Source organism: Oryctolagus cuniculus, chromosome 4 (assembly GCF_051225735.1).
Source record: "Oryctolagus cuniculus isolate XC-2025 breed Fujian yellow rabbit chromosome 4, ASM5122573v1, whole genome shotgun sequence".
Taxonomy (NCBI): domain Eukaryota; kingdom Metazoa; phylum Chordata; class Mammalia; order Lagomorpha; family Leporidae; genus Oryctolagus; species Oryctolagus cuniculus.
Window position 1 is genome coordinate 80,774,993 of NC_142870.1, and position 22,515 is coordinate 80,797,507.

Genomic DNA, 22,515 nt, shown 5'->3' on the forward strand with positions numbered 1-22,515 from the left:
TTACAAACAATATGCTCATTTCTCTCATTTAAATAAACAAAGCCAAACAAAGTCTCTTGATCTCCAATCACTATCTCTTTAAAGCCAAACAAGAATTTTCCATTGCGCTGTGTTTTGCTGCTCTCTCCCATTCTCTGGCACCCTCTCTAATCAGGCTTTGGCCCCCTCCATTCCATGACAGCTGCTTTTCTCAAAGTCACCAATGACTCTAGTGTTGCTAAGTAAGCTCAACACTTGTTTCTCGGGTCAGCCAAGCTGCCTGACCTATCGAGTAGCATTTGATACAGCTGATTTCTCCCCTCTGCCACACACTTGACATGGAGTCTCCGGGAGGCCCGTTCTCTGCTTCTCCTACCTCTCTGGCTGCTTCCTTGTCCTCTCATACCTGTTTCTGGCTCAGTCCTTGGACTTCTTCCCTGTCCGTATCTGTGCCCCTGGGTGATCTCACCCACTTCAAAGCTTCCATTGCCATCTGTACACTCCCTGGCTATCGCCAGCTCACCAGCACTTTCTCCCCTGAACTCAGACTTGATAGCCAACTGCCGTAAAGCTTCTGCACTCAGGCCTCCAGTGGGCATCTCCAGGATATCCAACACTGAACTGCCCCCCCTCTTCCCCACGCCTGCTGCTCTCCCACCTTCCCCGTCTCAGGAATCTCTAAGTATTCTCACTTACTCTTTCAAGTTCATCTCACGTGAGCAATAGGAACCATTCCACCATGGTCCAAGTTTTGCAGGCCAACATCCCAAGTCATCCTTGACCCCCTGTTATCATATCCTCTGCCCGATCATCAGCAAATTCTGTGGGGTCTACCATCAAAACACACCCAGAAACATGCCTTTCTAACAACCACAGGCGCCACCATCCTTTGCAAGTCACCAACATCCTTCACCTGGAAGAGCATCCTGGTCTCCTAGCCAGTCTCCCTACTTCTACGGCCCTTACATGTAGGGAAGGATGTGTCACTCTGCCTCAGCCTTGTGGTGGATTTTCACGCCAGGTGACAGCCGAAGGCCTCGCACCGGCCCCCTGTCCCCAGACCACTCAGTCCCCTGCTGCCTCTCTGACCTTTCTTACTGCTCTTGCCTTGCCTGCTCCGCCGAAGCCGCCCCTGGCGCACCCCAGGTCTGGCCTCTGCATTTGGCTCCTTTTCTGACTGCCTGGAATACCCTTCCCCAGGTGGCCACATGGCCCGCCCCCTCCCTACCTTCAGGTTTTTGCTCAGATGCCCGTGTCAAGAGGCCTTCTCTGACCCGCGGTTTAATTTGCATGCCCTATGCCACCTTGGTATTTCTACTCCCTTCCCCTACTCTATTTTTCAGTATAGAACTTCTCACCATCTGCCTTGCTTTACCTTGCAATTATTTTGTTCTTGTCATAATATATTTTATGTGTTCACCATAAGAATAGAACCTCCATGAAGGTGGGTGTGTGTCTTCTGCCCACTCCTCTATCCATGACACCGGGCATGGTGCCTTCATGTTCAAAACTGACTGAGGGTCAGCTGTCACTGCAGGTCCCGAGTGGGCTCCCTGACTCAGTTCTGCAGCTGGCCGTGACATTCCACCTGGTATCCTAGCTGCCGGAGAAGGGCACTGTCTTACTGCCGGCTTGAGGGCCTACCGTAGCTGCCTCTAATGTGGCTGTGTCTGTCTGTCCTTTTTCCTCAGATGCATACTCTCATTCCTCCAGTGAAAACGGAGGCAAGTCTGAGTCCGTGGCCAACCTGCAGGCTCAGCCCTCCCTGAACTCCATCCACAGCTCCCCTGGTCCCAAGCGCTCCACCAACACCCTGAAGAAGTGGCTGACCAGTCCCGTGCGCCGGCTCAACAGCGGGAAGGCGGATGGCAACATCAAGAAGCAGAAGAAAGTGCGGGATGGTCGGAAGAGCTTTGATCTGGGGTCTCCGAAGCCTGGGGAGGAGACGACCCCACAGGGAGACAGCGCCGATGAGGTACTTGCCAGGGCCTGGAGACCCCCGCAGGCAGGGACTTCTCATGGGTCCCCCTCCGCGGGCTCTGTATGCCAGCGAGCTTCCGCTCACTGAGAGTTGTCATTTGGAGCCCAAGTGACTTCAGTTCTTTTTATCCTCAAGATGTGCCCAGCTCCAGAGGCTGACCAGCGCCTAGAATATCCTGCAGACAGAAACCATTTTGCCGGATTTGGGAGGCAGACGTCTGGGCCTGATGGGAGGCAGTTGATTACCTGGTTCCCTGCCTCTGCTGAGGACTACATCAAAACTGGCCAGACCTTTAGACCAAGAATCAGAGAATGGAGACCATTTTCCTTTGGAAAGAAAGACTGGGCTGGGAGATTACAGCTGCATCCAAGTATCTTGAGCAGTGCTGTATATAAAAGAGAACAGACGATTCCAGATTGCTGCAGGGGGAGAACCGTGTTTAACATACAGCGGTTACAACAGACAGGGATTCAGTCCAGAGAGGGACTTTGCAGGGATGGGATCAACCAGTGACGAAGTGGCCTTGACGGCAACTAATGAGAGCCCACACTGGAAGCAATTGCGGGACAGTATGGCCTACATAACAGTCAGGGAGATCTCTCTGTTAGCCGAGAGATTAGGCTGGATGATCACTGAGGTCTTAGAAAGATTCCATCCTCAAAATACACTACATGCAAAAAAAAAAAAAAAATACACTAGATGCATTTGGGTTGGGGGAATGAGATCTGATCTGGCAAACTGATCTACCCCCATCACTGATGTGGCTAAAAACTCTTCCCATGTACAGCCAGGCTCCTTCTTATTCTGTCTGCAGTCCTCCCTTTCTCTGGAAAGGGCAATGGAGCCTGGTAACATTCCAGTCAGGGTTTAACTAAAGGTCCTTCCAAAATGTGGGAAGTTAGGCTCTCTCTGAGTATTGTTTTTCTGTCTCTCTTGCTGACTACTCAGTAGGATAGCTTTCTGTTTTATCTGGGTTTTGTGGGGTGTGTGTGTGTGTGTGTGTGTGTTTTCTCCCTTGGGCCTCATTCTCCTTTGCGATAAGCAGATGGATCTGTATTACAGAGAGGGAAACTGCCCCTGCAAAGATAGGGGTGTGGTGAGAGAGAAACTGACCTCTCATGTTTTGTTTTTTTTACGAACATCAAGTTCTGAGCTGTCGGCGACTTTGGCTATATGAAATGGTAGCTAATGCCGCTCTTTTGTTCTAGAAGAGCAAGAAAGGTTGGGGAGAAGATGAGCCAGATGAAGAGTCCCACACCCCACTCCCTCCGCCTATGAAGATCTTTGACAACGACCCCACGCAGGACGAGATGGTAGGCCCTCATGCTTTCTTCCTTGAAAGAGCAATGCGCCCTGCTCATGATTTGTTTGTGTGTGTGTGTGTGTGTGTATGTGTGTATGATGGGTCACCTCTTACCTCCCGTGAATCCTTGGTGATCTAGATCCGTCTGGGATCTGGCAGATGTCCGAGAGGACTGACTTCACTCTGGGCAGTGTAGGGGTGTGCACAGGATTCTCACAACGGGAATCTGCCGGACCGCTTGTCCTGCTGACGAAGGGCAATGGTTTGTCTGACTTTAGAGGCAGCAGATCCTAAAAGGGTCAAAAAGGAAACTGTGGCGGCTCCAGGTCACAGCCATTTTGTTGTATCTGACTGTATAACCTATGTTTTGATTGCTTCCCGTATCCTCCACTCTAAAATCTCAATAATGGTCAGTTCTACCGCGGCCCAGTGCTGTTAACATGAGGGTTGGGGATGCAGCTAAGAGGAGGCTGTTAGAACGCCAGCCTGCCCAAGTCCTTCACATCACAAAATCCCCAGCTCACTGGCCTGCAGAGGCACCCTCATGTCTGAAATGCCCGTGTCCACTGTGCCTCTGGTGATGCAGCGGCCATCCAGGTGCCCTGGAGCAGCGGCTCGACAGGGATATGCTCGCAAGAACTAAGCCGAGTTACAGGGGTGTTTCAATGGTCTTATCCATCATTCACTTTCCTTACAGCCATGCTTCCACTTCGCTGTGATTTTTTTTCTTTTCTTTTTCTTTTCCATTTATTTTTATCTACTGTTTTAATTTTTATTTATTTGAAAACCAGATACTCGGAGAGAGAGCTATACAGAGAGATCTATCTGCTGGTTCATTCCTTAAATGCCTGCAATAGCCAGGGATGGTACAGTCTAAAGCTAGGAGCTAAGAACTCAATCCAGGTCTCCCAAGTGGGTGGCAGGGACTAAGTACTTGACCCATCACCTACTGCCACCAAGAGTGCACAGTAGGAGGAAGCTGGAGTCAGAAGCAGAGCCAGGACTCAAATCCAAGCACTCTGATATGGCATGCAGGCTTCCCTAGAGACGTCTTACCCTTGGTGACAGATGCCTGACTTCATTGTTTTCCTTGTCTGCTCTCTGTGTTGTCCATCCTCCTGGACTTGGACATGGTGATAGCAGTTTCCGGTTTCAGGTGTACTCTCCATTTGCTTTTCAGAGTGGTGGCAGTTGCAGTTGGTAGCCTAGCTGTCCCTACTTCAGGGTCTTGTGTTTACGAGTGCTCTGCCTTGCAGCAGGGCGGCCTCCTTTGCAGTGGGGACCCTGCGTGCCTCAGCAGGAAGCACACTTCTGTAAGGCTGGCCTAGGATGCAGCTCAGAAGTACGATCTACAGACGCTTCCGATCCCTGTGATATTCCAGTTCTTGTTTTCATTCTCTCTGCTTTGCATTTGGCTTGTTAACCCACATTAATTGAGGCCTTCATCTGTGCTGGGCTAGAGGATAGGATGAGGACTGAGATGTGGTAGCTGTCCCCATGGCATCCACCCATGGGAAGTGCACAGCAGTCACCCCCTGAGGTGATGTTCATGGCCCTGCTCTCAAGGGCCAGCTCTCTGACTCTAGATTGTGGGGAAGGAAGGTAGTTGGAAGCTTGGCATTGTGCCCATCTAGGATTCCCAGGGGCAGAAATGCCTGTGCCTCACTTTGAGATGGAAATGGAACCAGCCTGCCGGGTTCCCAGGGGCCCACCATTGTAGAGTATTTTGCCAACAGTGCTGGTGTTTGAGAGGGTGGAGTGGAGCTGTCCCATTACCTGCCATCCCACACAGCCCTCCACACAAGTCCCCAGCTTGTGCAAGATAAGGGAAGGTCATGAACCCTCCCCCTCCAACTCTCCCAAACAGAATGTTTGAGGGAGGTGGATGCAATGTTGTTTCTGGATAATTTTTAACTGAGTGTGAGGACGTACACTGGCCATTTGTGGAGTCCTTTTCTTAGCTAGCAATAGGGCAGATGGCAATGTTGAGACACATTAACTCCTCTTAGTGTACAAATGTTTCTCTGGAATATTTGGGATTGGGATGAGCCTCAGAACTTCTAGTAAATGAAGTTGGATTTATCCAGACAATTTTTACAACGAGTTAGAAGTTCACCTGTTGGAATGTTGTGTGATTATTTTAATTCTCCATGTTTCCTTTTGATCTTTGTTCCTATGCATGGATGTTTTCCGTTTCTGTGTGTGATGCATTCTTGTTTTATTTATTACCATATTCTATCCTCTTACTCGTTTTACCCCTGTAACTGTAATTTGATAGCTGGAGAGTGTTTTCTGTATTTGAAGTTCCATAATTTGTTAAGCAGCCCCCATTAGAGACATCCTGGCAGGGTGTTTCCAGCCCTGCTGCTCTGGATGGTTCCTCACCGACCACGGTGTCCACACAGCCTTTGTTCTTTTGACTTCTGTCCTTAGGGTAAGTTCCCAGGAGTAGGAGTTGTAGATGGAAGAGACAGTAACTTGGCAGTCCAACCAGATTCAGCTTTTTCCTGCATTCCCCATTCCCCAGGAGAGGAAAAAGAGTATTGCTATATCTTCTTTAATTACATTTATTTGCTTTTTCCCCCCTTATCTCAGGAGCAAAGACTTAAGGTAACTGTGAGAGTAGTGGGAAGCTTCCCTTTTGAAGCTCTTCCCCTAGCTGAGGAGGAAACTTGAAGCCAAGCCATTGCACTCTCTGTGCCCTCTGTCCTTACTGTTGAAGACTGTGGGAGCCTGCGGCCTGGCCTGGAACAGCACTGCCTTCGGCTCTGACATGCTGGGGGCAACGCACATGCATGCAGGGTTAACCTTTTGTCTCCCAGTTTCTTCTCAGGTAGAATAAGGAAGAAACAAGTAAGAAACCACCATCCCTCAGCAAGCAGGAATCCCTAAACCACTGGCCAAACAGCCACATGAGCAAGTCCTCATTACTGGTGCAAGGAAAAGAGACACAAGGAGGCCCTGGGCGGAGCCTCCTGTTACTGTGGACTGAGTGGTCTCCAGCCCACGACATGCAACTCCTGCCAAAGCCCTTTCTTACTATTTGGCCCTAGTGTTCCAGCTCCTGGGCCTTACTAGAACCAGCCTTTTTCTGGGAGAGCGTGTCCAGCTTGCTGATCCCAAAGTGCCCTGTCCGTAGCATTTTTGCATGACACACAATGCGAATCTTTATCTAAGGCAAGGACTATTTCTTTGGACACACCTGAGGCTGGATTTATGACTCCTTTCTTACTTTGAAACAGCCACAGGCAGTTTTAGTAGCCAAAGCCCCATTTGCCCTCAGAGTAGTCATCCCCAACCCCCACGCCAGCCCGCCAGCCCTTGTCCAGTGTTGTCAGTAGGACCTGCCCTAGCCTGTTGGCCTCCTGGGAGCTCAGCAGCCCCTCCTCTCAGCTCCTTTGGAGTCAAGGAGGGCCTGGTCTGATCCATGCTTTGATGTTGGCCAGATGCCTGACAAGGAGTAGGCAGACCCGTCCCACGCCCATACTGCCCTTCATCTCCTGCTGTCATCTCTTCCTTCTAAGCAAAGCTTTGCCTCCCCTGCCTGCTGTGAGCTTTGGACTTCTGTTTTGCTTCCTAACTGCTGTTCCTCATTCCTCGCTAATCTGCTCTCCCTTTGCTGCCCGATGTCTTGCAGTCCTCCTCTTTGCTAGCAGCTCGGCAGGCTGCCACTGAAGTTCCTACTGCTGCAGACCTTGTCAGTGCAATAGAAAAGTTGGTCAAAAGCAAGCTGGTAAGTGGGGGTCCTGAGGAGCTCCATGTGTGTCCCTGCCTCTGTGAAACTCCTGGGGTCTTGCACAACCTCCTGCCGTGTTCTCCACTGCACCTGTCTTCATTCCCCCAATAGGATCATTTCCAGTAATGGTGGCTTCTAAAAAGCTGTGCCCCACAGCCCTTTGTGGCTCAGGGAATTAACAGGTCCTTTTGGTGTTGGGTTGTTGATGAGAGGTGAACAGGGTCCCAGGAGGACCAACCTCCCTGTAAGCTTGACCCAGTGGCTGCAGGCAAGTGGCATTCAGTCAGTTTCACATGTGCTCTGAGTAGCCGCGCAGCTAATACACTGTGTTGCCAACACAAAGAACATGGGCTGGGTCTTGGCAACCTTATTTGGGGACCTCAGATAACTTTCTAGCTTGCAAAGTCTTATAGCAGTGGATTGCTGACAACCAAGGTGAATGGGTGAAAGTGTGTGGATACCTCACCACAACAAACTAAGGGAACTGATGCATGTCCCCATCCAGGGGGGAGAGCTAAGGACAAGCCACCAGTGACTGGTCTAACCTTGTCACCTGGACCGCCCAAACTGGTAGACAAGGAAGTGTGATGAGTTGGAGCTACTTTGGGACTTTTGGCATAATGCCAAAATTGTCAAAGAGCTCTTGTTTCCATTAGGACAGAACTGTCCCTCTCCTCCACCCCGGCCATGATTTTACATTTAAGTGGACACCCTGGGACTGTGTTGTGGTACGGTAGATTAAGCTGTGACCTGAGACACCAGTATCTGATATCAGAGTGCCAGTTAGAGTCCCAGGTGCACCACATCCAATCCAGATTCCTGCTAATATGCCTGGGAAGGCAGCGAAAAAGATGGCTCAAGTACTTGGGCCCCTGCCATCCATGTGGGAGACCCAGATGGAGTTCCTGGTTCCTGGTTTCAGCCTGGCCCAGCCCCACCTGTTGTAGCCATTTGGGGAGTGAACCAGTGGAGAGACCATCTCTCTCTCCTCTCTCCCCACCCCCCTCTCTGTCTCTCTCTCTTTCTCTGTAATTCTACCTTTCAAATAAATAAATCTTTTTAAAAAGTGTATCAGTGTAGGATAACACTTTGAAGTATTTTTCCTGTCTTTCTTAACTGTGCCACCCATTTGACTTTTCCTGCAATTCTCATTTAGGAAAAATGTCAGCTTCTACCAGACTTCTCTTGGGCAGTTGTGTTAATCAACCTTTCTCTTCTTGGCCCAGGAATTAGAGGAAAATGACAGATGCTCTCCAGAGAGAGTTGCCTGACCATTTTGATCACAGTAACACCTTTTTCAGATACCCCAGGATAGAGCGCACAAATGAAATGAACACATCTGACTTTGTTCTTTACCTTTTAAATCTCCCTTCCTAATTAAAACACAAAATTGGCGATTGTAGTACCTGGGGCCAAGCTCTTGAAGCTTTTCTGTTTGCCTCCCGTCTCTTGCTTTCCCGCTGGTAGCAGCTAAGCACTCTTGAGAGTACTGCCCTGGCTTTTCAAAGAGTGCCCTCTGACCGCCCCTGGCTTGCTCTTCCTCCTCTCCACACCAACCCATCCATCCTACTCGTTCTGCAGAGGCCATCCTTTGTTTTTTGTCTCAAAAATCACTCTTCCTGTTGCGTCCCCTCTTTCGCCATCGGAGTCTGGGTTGCGCTCTCGTGCCTAAGCTTGCAGCAGCCATTGCAGTCTCTCCCCACCCACTCCGCTGTGCATGTCACTGTCCTATGCACTCCCACACGCACTGCTCGCCACCTCCCTCCTGTCCACGCAAGCAGCTGTCTCCAGTGGGGGCCACCTTCAGGTTCACAAGACAGTTTACTGGAGTAGGGAAGAAAGTACTAGAATTTCTACCTCATCATTTTAAAATAATTCTTCATTTTTTGTTATGTATGCAGTGATAGTACAGTTTACAAATAGGCGATTTATAAATAAGTCACATGTAAGAGGAATATCATCACAGTTCGGAAGTCACTGGCTTATAGATAGAGCCCACTCTCACCCAATATTCTAATGATGTGCAGCCTGGTCTCCGGCCTGCATTTCCGACATCCACTTCTTTTTTTTTATTTTTGACAGGCAGAGTGGACAGTGAGAGAGAGAGACAGAGAGAAAGGTCTTCCTTTGCCATTGGTTCACCCTCCAATGGCCGCCGAGGCCGGCGCGCTGCGGCAATCCGATGGCAGGAGCCAGGAGCCAGGTGCTTTTCCTGGTCTCCCATGGGGTGCAGGGCCCAAGCACCTGGGCCATCCTCCACTGCACTCCCTGGCCACAGCAGAGAGCTGGCCTGGAAGAGGGGCAACCGGGACAGAATCCGGCGCCCCGACCGGGACTAGAACCCGGTGTGCCGGTGCCGCTAGGAGGAGGATTAGCCTAGTGAGCCGTGGCGCTGGCCCCCCGACATCCACTTCTTAATTCCAGTGATGAACTCTGCTCCAGTCAAATTGTTTTCCTCACTATTCCCCAACACAAGCTTGGCTGCTGCTTCCTGTCCCCAGCTTTTGTTCCTACTGCTTGCCTCTCTGGGATGTGTTCTCTCTAATTTGTGCTTCTCCTGAGCATAATGGTCCTTCAAGCCTGTGCTCAAACCTCAACTCTCCAGAAGGGCCTCCCTGAGCAGCTCAGGCCAAATTTCCTCTGAAATCCCAAGGCAGTGACTAGAGTCACACGCTGCTGGGGACAGCTCTTGGAGGGCCCTGTTGTGATGTTGTTAAAGCATCTTCATGCTTTCCCTTTGCAGCTCACGTCTGCAGTCGATGACAAGCCACTTAGGACGTGATTATTGTTTCCTCCATTAGTATTCAGCAGTCTTTATCCTTAAAGGGTTCTTTGGGACTGTTTGTCTCCAGAAGCCTGTTTGCTAATGTTGTGTGTTACCTTTCCCCCTCCTGTTACTACTGACCTTTGAGTCTCTTTAGGCCTCTAGTTTGTGTGGTCATCGGGTCTGGTGTTAAACATGTAAGTGAGGGTATTGAGAACTCCCATGAGCACAGACTTCCCAGAGGAGAATGGGCTGGTATTGGAGCTGATTGGCCCATAAATGTCTACTGAATGAATGTCTTTTCTGTGGCTTCACCCATCATTAACTACTTCTTTCAGACCCACAGCCCAGAATTATAGAGATGCATCTTAACATATAGAACCAAGCCTGTATCACAGGAAGGAGTGAGGGAGCAGCAGTTTGGTTTCTTAAAACATTCTCGCTAAAACTTGATTCTCTGTTCTTTCCTGTACTTCCTCTTCTCATGCCACTGTGATGTAGTGATGGAGCAATGATAGGTTCAGGATATTCCAGCCATGTCTGAGAACATTAAGTTGCAATTTCATCATCAAGACTCTTATTCCTATTTCTCATCAGCTCTTTAGCTTAGAAGAAAATATGGAGCGCCTATAAAAGTTCTGGAATATTTATTTGACTGAATTCAATAGTGTGACACCTGCCAAAATAGCCAGTATGATCTCAGGCTGGGTTAATGAAACAATGTACAGATCAAGAGAAGTAGTAGTCCCATTGTACTCACAGCCATTTAGCCCACACCTGTGTGTGTGGTATGTGAATGACACCTTGTATTCTACGTAAAGCATTCAAAAATGTTCTTGAAGGAACTGGAAGGGCCTGGAGGGGTAACCAGTATCATGTGGTCCATGTCATTAGAGTGAAAGCTGCAGAAGCTGAGATTAAGTTTGGGAAGAAGCTGAGGGCTGCTCTCTTCCAGGAATTGAAGTGTGATCATGGGAATAGAGGCTAGAAATGACTTTGTCATCGAGAGGGCAGAATCTAGATCTGTGGATGGGAGTTGTCTCTTCTCAGTATAAGGAAGAACTAATAGAATCCTTTCCAGTGAACAGAGTCTGATTCCATTGTACAGGGATTCTTGAATCTTAGAGTCTTTGAGGTTTTTTTATTGGTTCTCAAGGGATGACACCAAATTCTGCACTTGGAATCCATTTGGCCCCAACCCTCCTCAAAAGGCCATGAGACCCTCTCATCCCTTTGGCCAAGAGCTATCCCTGGCGCTTTGTGGCCACACTGTCATTATTGACCCAAGACTTCTGCCTCTGTGCTGCCCAAGAGCTACTATCAGGGAAGGAAGGCAGGGTTCTAGGCCCATCTGCAGTGCAGGTAAAACCCCTGGAGACGCCCCGTTGGTGAGGCCTTCTGGACACTAATGGACCTTCCAAGATTTCACTGCCAGCCCTGGCCTTTAATCAGTGCTTTCGTTTACCAAGAGAGGATGCTCACCACCTCCCCCCAAAAGTTAACATACTTTTTCTAGTTTTGAGACATTGTCTTTTTTATAAGATTTATTTATTTATTTGAAAGTCAGAGTTACACAGAGAGAGGGAGAGGCAGAGAGAGAAAGAGAGGTCTTCCATCTGATGGTTTACTCCCCAGTTGGCCGCAATAGCCGGAGCTGTGCCAATCTGAAGCCAGGAGCCAGGAGCTTCTTCCAGGTCTCCCACGTGGGTGCAGGGGCCCAAAGAGTTAGGCCATCTTCCACTGCTTTCCCAGGCCACAGCAGAGAGCTGAATTGGAAGTGGAGCAGCCAGGACTCAAACCACTATGCCACAGTGCCAGCCCAGAGGCATCTTTAATGTAAGCCAAGAATAAGGACTCCCTGTGCTTTCCCTGAGTGACTTAAAAAATTGTTTTAGTTAATTTATTTTTATTTTGAAGGCAGAGAGACAGAGAGAGAGGACTGTCCCATCTACTGGCTTACTCCACCAGTCCCCATAATCGCTGGGGCTGAGCCCAGCTGAAGCCAGAGGCTGGGAGCTGGGAGCTCAGTCCTGGTCTCATGTGGGTAGCAGGAACCTTCCCAGGTGCAGGAAGCAGAGCTGGAACATAGACCTGGGCACTCTGATATGAGACCCAAGTGTCTCAAGCTGCATCTTTACTGCGCCTAACAGCCACCCATATCCCTGTGTTACTTTTAATAAAACTTTCTGGACCTGTGGATGGCTGCTGTGTGTCTAAGAAATTGGAAGATCAGGTTTTAGTCCTGTCTCTGCTACTTATTGTATGGCCCTGGGATAATGACTTAGTCTGCTTGGGCCTGTCTTTATTTTGCCTATCAGTGATGATGATTCTGTCCACCTGAATCTAATCTCAAGCACATAATGATGACGATGGAGTAGGAGTGGACGCACTTTGTAATCTGATTAGCCAGCATCTGCGAATGTTAGCTGTCAGCCCCCTGCCCCCGGCTGCCTTGTGAAGGGCAGGGAAAGGGAACTGTGTCATCCTTATCTTCAGTGACCCAGTGTGGTGCTGGGCACGTGGCAGCTTGGTGTTTGTCAGCTGATAGATGGGTGAATGTTGCAAGGTAGTGGCCTAACAGTCTATATGATTTGGCTTTATTCCTCAAGTGTGAGGAGCAAGAGTTTCCTGGCCATAGGAGAATCCGGTGTGTCTCTGAGTGCTAGTCCTGGGGCCCCAGGTTCTGATTACCTACCTGGCATGGAAGATGAAGCCTCAATAAAGGAAGTCCCTCCTGAGCTCTCACCAGGTGGCACAGCCGAAGTTCGTGGAGCCTGGCCAATAATCCCTAGCCTTTAGGGAGGGAGCTGGCATCTCTGAGCCTCGATTCAGCCAACCTGCTGACCTGGCATCCTGAGAATGTGCCCTGCCTGCTGCAGCCAGACTTCCAGCGCTTTGGTTCTCCTGCTTGGCTGGCAGTCACTTCCCTGGGCTAGCTCTGGGCCAGCCCCCCACCCCCGGAGAACACAGCTAGGGCCAGGCTGTCGCTTTGTCTCCTTTCAATGAATCGGCCAGGTGGAGTTAGCAGCAAGTCAGAATCCAGATGGAAGGAAACAGTGACCCCTTCAGAACCACCGTCGGGGTGTGTGTGTTTCAGGAGCTGGGTTTACCTGGTACCTCTCTGGCCACGGGAGTCCCAAGACTCTAGTCAACATAGAAAAGTTTAGGTTTTTACCTACCATTGTCAACCCAGTGTTGCTATTTGCCACACTTCAGTTTTCCCACGGTGTAGCTGTAAGATCCAGTGTTGTTTGTCCAGAGACAGGCACACAAATTACAATTAACTATAGGTCTCATGTTGTTCAGGAAATCTCTAGATTTGTTCATTCACTTATCTCTGACTTTGCATCCTCTGACCTTTATTGCCCCATTTCTTCCCCTGCCTGGCTCCCAGTAACCACTGCGGTTTCTTTGCTCTATCTTTGTGTATTTGATTTTTGTTTGTTTGTTTGTTTAAGGATTCCACATATAAGTGAGATCATGAGATATTTTTCTCTCTGTGTCTGGCTTATTTCACTTACTGTAATGTTCTCCAGTTTCCAGTGTAGCAAATGGTGGGATCTCCTGAATTGAAGACAACAGTATTACATTGTACGTGTACCACAGTTTCTTTATCTACTTGTCTATTGACAGACATGTTTCCATATCTTCCCTTATAAATAATGTTTCAGTGAACAAAGGAGTGCAGAAGTATTTACAAGGTACTGATTTCATTGCCTCTGGGTATTCAAGTGTATTTCAAAAAGTTAATGGAAAAATTGAATCAAAAGAAGTTTATTTTGGTGCAAGATATTTTGAAATTGGAGCATACAAGGGATCTTCAAAAGGTTCATGAAAAATGCATATCATGAAAAAACTATGCATAGGTTTCACAATAGTCAAGACTTGTAAATAGCATTAGTGTCCATCAAGTGATGACTGGATAAAAAAAAATGTGGTACATATGCACAATGGAATGCTAGGCAGCCATAAAAAAGCATGATATGTTATTTGCAATAACATTGACAGAACTGCAGGTCATTATGCTACGTGAAATAAGCCAAGCACGATCTCACTCATATGTAGAGTCTAAGAAATTTGATCTGATAGTGGTTACCAGAGGCTGGGGAGTAGCGGGGAGGGTGGGATGAGGAAAGATAATTTAGGGGCCGGCACCATGGCTCACTTGGTTAATCCTCCACCTGCGGCATCCCATATAGGCACCAGTTCTAGTCCCGGTTGCTTCTCTTCCAGTCCAACTCTCTGCTGTGGCTGGGAAGGCAGTGGAGGATGGCCCAAGTGCTTGGGCGCCTGCACCTGCATGGGAAACCAGGAAGAAGCACCTGACTCCTGGCTTTGCATCGACATAGTTCTAGCCGTAGCGGCCATTTGGGGGGTGAACCTACAGAAGGAAGACCTTTGTCTCTGTCTCTCTCTCTCTCATTGTCTAACTCTATCTGTCAAATAAAAAAAGAAAAAAGAAGAAAAAAGATGATTTAATGAGTACTAAATTATAGTTACCTAGAAGTAAGAAGTTCTGTCATTCTGTTGCACAGGAGGGTGACTGTAGATAGTGGTAATGCACTGTATATTTTTGTTAAAATTTTTGTTTAAGATTTCTTTATTTATTTGAGAGGTAGAGTTACAGAGAGAGAGAGAGAAAGGTCTTTCATTCACTGGTTCACTCCCCAAATGGCCACAACAGCTGGAGTTGGGCTGATCTGAAGCCAGGAGCTAGGAACTTCTTCCAGGTCTCCTACACGGGTGCAGGGGCCTAGGCACTTGGGCCATCCTCCACTGCTTTCCCAGGTCATAGCAGAGAGCCAAATTGGAAGAGGAGCAGCCAGGACACAAATCAGTGTCCATATGGGATGCCAGAGCCATAGGTGGAAGCTTAGCCTACTATGCCACAGTGCCAGCCCCTCAAAAAAACTTTTGTGGTGAATGTTTTCATGATTAATAAAATGATAAATGTTTTGAGAAAAAGATGTGTTTACCCTGATTGGACATTGCACAATGTAACATGTATTGAAATGTCACATGAAGAATGTAATTTTTATGTGTCAGTTAAAATTTTTTGAGTATTTAAAATAAATCAACAAATAGTGGATGAATGCCCTTCCCTCAAAAATGAAGTCTGTAGAAGGATCTATGTGGCTTATTTGTAAATACTGTATAATTTTATGTGAGGAACTTGATGTGGATTTTGGTACCCACAGGGGATCCTGAAACCAGTCCCCCAGGACACCAAGGGACAACTGTCCTCGGTTCAAGTGTTGACTCTTCTGTTAAGTCTTTCCCTTCCCTCTTCTGCCTGTTCCTATTCCTCTTCCTTGATCTCCCTTCCGTCTGGAAGAGGAGCCACTGCAGCTCAGGTTTCAAAGGGCGAGGAGTTTCTCCAACACTTTGCACATATTCAGCATGTAGTATGTGCTCCATAAAACTTGCCTGAATACAAAGGAGTGCTTACAGGAACCTAGAGGAAGGATATTTTTATGGGTATGTGATCTAAGATCCAGCACACAGGAAATATGTTCATTTTAGACGTGGGAATGGCCTTCTTCTACACTTAATCACCTATTTGAAGCCTACTTGCAATTATTTCCCCTGAGCTTGGACTTATGATAGAACATTTGTTGCTCCCTCTTGATGCACCTTTTTCTTCACCTGTTAAGACGTGGGGGCCCGCACTGTGGTGTAGCGGGTGAAGCCACCACCTGCAGTACCAGCATCCTGTGTGGGCGCCAGTTTGAGTCCTAGCTACTCCACTTTCAATCCAGCTCTCTGCTATGGCCTGGAAAAACAGTACAAGGTGGTCTAAGTCCTTGGGCCCCTGCATCTGCATGGAAGACATGGAGGAAGCTCCTGGCACCTGGCTCCAGATCAGCCCAGCTCTGGCCATTATGGCCACTTGGGGAGTGAACCAGTGGATGGAAGACCTCTCTCTCTCTCTCTCTCTCTCTCTCTCTCTCTCTCTCTCTGCCTCTCTGTAACTCTGCCTTTCAAATAAATAAAAATAAATCTTAAAAAAAAAAAAAACTCCACAAAAAAAAAGAGTGTTGTGGCTCAGAGTCCCAGGTGGGGCAGAAGTCCTCACCGTGTTAGAAAATTAGCCACCACTGCCTGTTTTCTCCTAGGAGCAACACAGTTAGAAGTCACCGCTGCTTGCCCTTGGCTGGGACCCAGTGTGGCGAGGTCTTCAGAGAGAATTCCTCTCGAATTACTATAAACCTTCTTGGCAATCCCATCATTTGGGGCTTTACCTGGTTTATGGCTTAGCCTACCTTCCAGCTCCCTCTTCCGCTCACTGCTTCCATCCTTCTGATTGGCTCCGGAGGGTCCTGCCTTAGAAATAACTTGGATTTCTTTGCTCATAGACTAGGTCAGGCAGGAGGAGAGGAGGCGCATTTCTTTGGGTGACACATTGGACTTTTCAGATGTCCTTCATTGTGTGGAAGAGTTGAGCGGGGACCACACCAAGCTGGTCGGGCCATGGGAGCACCTTGTGGGCAGAGAGATAGGCTTCTGACTGGGTCCTGGTAGTCACCATCCTGCTTGCCAACAGGCCACAGGACAAGGGCACCAAAGGCACAGTGGGGAAGGTGGGAGGGGGACGCAAAAGGCACTAATCAGATCAATCCCCAGCTGGGTCTGTCTGCTGGAGCGCCTGTCTCTGGTGATGGCACCAGGGGACATGTCACTGGAAAGCCTGCCTGTCCTCTGGCTTGTCAAGCCTCAGCACCAGACACTCTCATTTCCTTAATAACAGGCTGCAGATGCTGTGTCTATAAATGTAGCCAAACCCTGCTTGACCTTTTTGTATTTTTAGCCTATACTGCTGCTCTGGATGTAACAACTTCCCTGGCTTGTTACTGGTTCTGTAAGTACCTTTAGGTCAAGTTAAAAGAAATTCTCTCGGGCTTGAAGACTCTGTACTCTTCGTTCTAATTTCTGGCGTTGGTAACAGATTAATAGTTAGCACTTGGCACATTTTGTCTGTTGCAGAAGAGGAGAGTTTATAGCTCTTCTCAGCATTAAGCTTTGCAGATTCAAGTTTTAGTATTCTCCATCTTCTCTCATATAATGGACCATCAGGTGCCTTGTTCACTTTTTGTTCATTTCTCTGGACTGTTTCTTTTTTTTAATATTTATTTATTTGAAAGGCAGAGTTACATAGAGAGAGGAGAGGCACAGAGAGAGAGAGAGAGGTCTTCCATCCACTGGTTCACTCCCCAAGTGGCCACAACAGCTGGAGCTGGGCCAGTCTGAAGCCAGGAGCCAGGAGCTTCTTCCAGGTCTCCCACATGGGTACAGGGGCCCAAGGACTTAGACCATCTTCTACTGCTTTCCCAGCCCATAGCAGAGAGCTGGATCAAAAGTGGAGCAGCCGGGACTCAACCCAGCACCCATTTGGATGCCGGCACTGCAGGCCAGGGCTTTAACTGATATGCCACAGCACCAACCCCTGGCCTATTCTTTCCTACCTCCATTTGGCCTGTGTTAAAATACAGCAGCTAAGTTAGTTAGTGATGGATACTCCAAGTGCAGACCATTTAAGAATAACATCTTTTATTCCTCCTGCCTTTTTGTACAGCACTTTTTTAACTTTGTGGCTTTAACCTTAGGGCTCCTGTGTTCAGAGGCTAGTAAGTGGAACCTTTCCAGTGCTAGGTATAGACAAGTATCTAATAGGAATATGACCATGATCTCTAGTCTTACTGTTTATCCACATCACTTCTGCTGATTTGCGTAATCAAATGATAAGTGTCACTGGGTGATCCTTTGTCCAGGACGTTGAAAATTGTCAACACTGACACCATTGTGAGTGTCATTAATAGTGTTATCAATGGGGGTAATATAACTCAACACTGTAGAGCATTTTTAGCTTTTCAAAGAGCTGTACAACTATTTTCTCTGTCTCTGCCTTAGATCTGTAGAGAGGGCAGATGTGACATGAACACTGAGAAAACCTGACCCTAGAACAGTTTCAGCCATCCCGTGTAAGATCACCTGGCAACTAGCAGAGCTGGGCTTTGGATCTTGTTTCCTTTACTGTTAGCTCCTTCTATGGAACTGTACTAACCCTTTTAATTTGTTCGTTCTTAAAAATCCTATAGTACCTTAATTCAGTGAAAAGGATTAAGAAGTGAAAGAAAGCTCTCCATAACTAACCGTAGCAAAGGTGACTAGGAACGGTTAACTCTGTTGACTCTCCATCCACACGTGGATATCTTCAAAAGAGTGGTAGCGGATTTAACAAAGCTCTGCTTCTCCCCTTATCAATTAGCTTTTGATGGTTGGTCCTACAACTGGTGTTCTTTTCTAATTCCTTATTAGGGTAGAATCACAACAACTAGCTTTGCTTCTGCATCCCTCACCCAGACAGCTGTGTTCTATTTGGGAGATGGCGGCACACACATGCCAAGTGGGTCCCGATTGCCTGGGACGGAGGCGGTTCTAGGCCTCCTGCTGCTGGAGGAGGGGAGCCTCTGATCGCCAGCTTCCCTGTCATTCACTGAGGACAGCCTCAGCTGCTTGTGTTCCAAGTTGGTGGTGGCTCATCTGGGGGACACCGGTGTACGCTGCTCCACGGCTGTTTATTCTCTTTTCAGAGTCTAGAAGGAGGCTCATACCGGGGGGCCTTGAAAGACCCTGCAGGCTGCCTGAATGAGGGGATGACCCCACCCACACCTCCTAGGAACCTGGAAGAAGAACAGAAAGCCAAGGCCCTGAGAGGCAGGATGTAAGTGTCTCACCCAGATTCCACCTGCTGCAGGTGTGTGTGCAAGGGTTGGGGGAGAGTGATGGAGGAATTCCCCACACTGTGCTTCCACTGATGGGCTTCATGCTGTGTAAAGGTCACACAGATCGTAACAGTGTAACATTACAAATAAGGAGCTACTAGAGCTGTGACTTGAACTTTAGGTGAAGTATGTTTTGTGAAATAGCAGCCATTATTGACAAAGTGTGGTTAGCACCAAGGTCTCTTAGAAATTTAAAGCATGCTGGTAAAAAGAAAACCACAACGTTCAGGGAAGTGTGGGATAATTACTATGGGCTGTAGAATCAGAGAATCCCTAACCCTGGCAGAAAGCCTAATCTTCGATGTTTCCCATATGTAGGGAAGTGATATGTGTAGAAAGAGGGAGGCATTAGCCACGTGAGTATGTATGTTGGGCCATTGGCAGTGGAGACAGTATATGGAGGTCTGGTGTCCCCGTTCCTTCTGCCAAGGCTTTGTTTTGCTTCCATTTGTGGGTTTAGAGAACCTTTTCTTTACTTTTTGAATGGTTGGGGTAAATCACAATCCACATTGCAGGCCATTTCACAAAAACCCATGGCTAAGGCAAACTTGAAGTTGTCTACCTTGGTGTAAAGGGTCAGTCTTCTATTATTTGAGATGATCAAGAAGATACCAGATACCACTGGTACAAAACCATAACTTCAAAACTTTGGTTTTGTTGTTTGGGGCTTGACTCTGTTGGAAGCAGGACTGTAATGAGTGCTGGACAAAGCTCAACATGTGAGAGCATACAAGCGGCAGTGACAATTGGGCAGGCAGGTGTGAAGTCCCTCCCTGTTGTTGATATGCCCTTCTCTCTCAAACTCATCTCACCTTTAGCTTGATAAGAGACATAAAAATTAGCAAAAATAAGGCCAGGTCTATTGCATGGAAATTTGCAAAGTGGACATTTATGACCGGAGATAAATAGTGAGGGCTTGGTGTCACAACAGGGCTGCCATCTCATAGGGGAGATGAGCAAGAGGTACATGAGCCCTGTAATTCTGTACTTACCCCATCATCTTTGTGGTATTCAGGGGGAGCCCCAAGAAGTTGGTGAATGGACTAGAAGCCAAGAAAAACCACCCCAAAGGGAAACTTTTCAGGGCATGCACAAAGCCGATTCTCCTTAGCGTGTCGGGCTGTTGTTACACGGCTGAGGCAGCACTGGGGCTGAGGTCCAGTCTTGTCAACAGAAGCAAAGGCGGTAGCCCGGGAGGTGGCAGTCACTACTTTCTCCACTTGGGTTGCATGGGCCTGGGGCCAATCATCTAAGCCATTGTCCAGGCGTGCATGCTACTGTCTGGTTTTGGTACAACAGGCAATAAAACTTCACTACCGTTTTCCCCCGGCTCTCCTCCCTCAACTCACATCCTGAGCTCACCTGAAAATCCGGCTGATAGAACGCTCCCTCCTCTTACTGTCTATCACTCTTAGGCTAGCCTGCTGTACCTTGGGGCCCTGAGGAAAGGCAGGAGAGTTGGGCGTTTAATTATAACCCTGTGGGAGGCCATTGGCTGAGGGGTATTGAGAACTGAGACTCCATCCAGAGGTTGGCAGCAGGACATCAAAGGGTCAAGTAAGGACTTCAGGGAGGAAAGTTGAAAATGAGTTATTTGTCCAGGAGAAGGAGAAAGCTGAGAGTGGTCTTTACTTGCCTTCCAGTGTTAGGCACACGTTTATTCACCAGATATTTGTTGAACACCTATTATGTACCATAGGTGGGATGCATCCGTGAATAAGACAAACAGTCACAACAAATGGATGATCTTTGCTCTCGTGGCAGGTTTATATTCCAATAAGAGAAATCAGACAATAAACAATAAATTATGTAGTATGGTAGAAGCTGGAGAAAGAAAAATGAGAGCAGCATTCAGAGAGATGGGAGTTTGGATGAGGCCATGCTGCAGTTCTAAAAGGTTTTAGCATTTGCCCAAAGGCCAGGTGGAGGAAAGGAGCAGCCATGGAGGAAAAAGAGTTCTCCCAGAGGGAGCTGCCACTGGGAAGCCCTGAGAGTCCACTCCCTACTGTTGTGAATGAAAGGGTAAGAGAGCATCTGCCCCATAGCTGGAAGATTGTAGTTGGGCCAGATAACAACATTTCTTCTTAAACAACCTACTGTGGGTTCTACTAATAAGAACTGAACATAAAAAAATTGCTTTATGACTGATTCCGTTTATTTGGCAATGAATGATGCATTGCCTTGAGATGTATGTCGTTTCAGTCATTGCAGTAACATCTTTTAATGTGATGTGACCTGCCCAGGTACTTCCTCAGCCCTTCAAGGGAAGAGGTGCAAGGTCCACCAGCAGCACCGTCTATGATCCCTTAGCACAGCTCCCTGAGAAGCCTAAGACAGCCCCCCTCTGCCAGCAAATAGCTGAGGATAAAAATATCGCCTGGAGACAGCGTGCTGCACTTCATCTCCAGAGGGCCCTCCCAGCCCCAGATTCCCACTCTAATTTTCCTGTGGCTTTTTTTTTAAAACCACTCTCTTCCAAGCTCTAACTTGGGCCATGCTAAAGATACATCTAAATGCTTTCATTTGGCCTTGCCAGTTCCTTCCTGTGGCTAAAACACATGCTTGTACCAGAGAGAGGGAGCTGGTTGGAAGTGCTGGGCAGTCTGATAAAGAAATGTGTGTTCCTTTGCTTCCTTCCCACTGCCCTGAGACTCCAGACCCAGGAATTCAGTGCCGTCTCGGTGCCTAGGGAATAAGCATTGCAGAATTGCTTCCCGGGGTCAAAACGGTTAGGACCCTTGAGCAGGGGCCCTACTTTGACATCTCAGAGCTTTATCCCTTTGGCCACTTGAACCAAAAATGAAGCTGTGCAGTTCTAGGCAAACTGCTTTCTTTTCTTCCTTTTTTTTTTTTTTTAATTTATTTATTTATCTGAAATGCAGAGTTACAGAGAGGCAGAAACAGAGGCAGAGAGAGTGAGAGACAGAGAGGTCTTCCATCCACTGGTTCACTCCCCAAGTGGCCACAATGGCTGGAGCTGCACCGATCTGAAGCCAGGAGCCAGGAGCTTCTTCCAGGTCTCCCATGCGGGTGCAGGGGCCCAAGCACTTGGGCCATTTTCCACTGCTTTCCCAGCCCATAGCAGAGAGCTGGATTGGAAGTAGAGCAGCCGAGACTCAAACCAGCACACATATGGGATGCCGGCACTACACCACAGTGCCAGCCCCACAAACTGCTTTCAAATTAGATAATAGGAATCAGAGCCCAGGAGCCTGCACGGCACCCACCCTACCCTGGGCACAACTGTAAGCATTTTTTTAAAATTATTTATTTGAGCCAAATTACAGAGAGGGAAGGAAAGATGGAAAGAGAAAGAGATCTTCCATCCTCTGGTTCACTCCCAACATGGCCACAACAGCTGGGACTGGGCCAGGCTAAGGCCAGGAGCCTGGAACTCCATCCAGATCTCTCATGTGGGTGGCAGGAGCCCAAGTACTTGGGCCATCTTCCACTGCTTTCCCAGGCTCATGGCAGGAAGCTGGATAGGAAGTGGAGTGGGGGAACTCGAACTAACACTCATAGGGGATGCTGGCTTGGCAGGCTGAGGCTTAGCCCACTGTGCCACAATGCTGACCCCTAACCATGAGCATTTATGTGTAGTTTTTACTGCCTGCATGTAAGAAAAAAGAAGGAGGAGTATGTGAGGTCGAGGCCTCGAGGACTCCAGAATCCATCTTAGTCATTTACCAGGCAGGGAAAAAGCACAGTCTGGACTCTCGTAGGATTGGATCCAAATCCCACTTCTGTCACTCACTGTGTCATCTTGGGCAAGTTACCTTTCTGTCTCGATATTTTCATATAAATTAGGGCTTTACAGCATGTACCTTGTAATAAGCATGGAAAAACCCAAGTGAAGTACCTGTGTGCGGTAAATACTCTACAAGATAGAAATAATGAACAGGAAAAAGCAAACAAGAAAGCAAACAGCCTTGTGATCTGCTGACTCCCATGCCGTGGGTCCCGGAGTGC

The 22,515-nt window shown here is 48.1% G+C and overlaps 1 protein-coding gene across 36 annotated transcripts in view; it reads left to right on the top strand.

Annotated features, from left to right (window-relative positions):
* KALRN (kalirin RhoGEF kinase) overlaps positions 1-22,515 on the top strand; it is a 777,940-nt gene that overhangs the window by 691,726 nt on the left and 63,699 nt on the right. For 19 of the 36 annotated variants that reach the window (XM_089331826.1, XM_089331827.1, XM_051859225.3 and 16 more), the window contains 4 exons: positions 1,671-1,954; positions 3,169-3,273; positions 6,901-6,996; positions 18,355-18,485. In XM_089331826.1, the coding sequence (XP_089187952.1) occupies positions 1,671-1,954; positions 3,169-3,273; positions 6,901-6,996; positions 18,355-18,485 (616 nt within the window). The remainder of the gene's footprint in view (positions 1-1,670; positions 1,955-3,168; positions 3,274-6,900; positions 6,997-18,354; positions 18,486-22,515) is intronic. The other 17 variants (XM_089331831.1, XM_089331832.1, XM_089331843.1 and 14 more) reach the window with 3 other exon arrangements.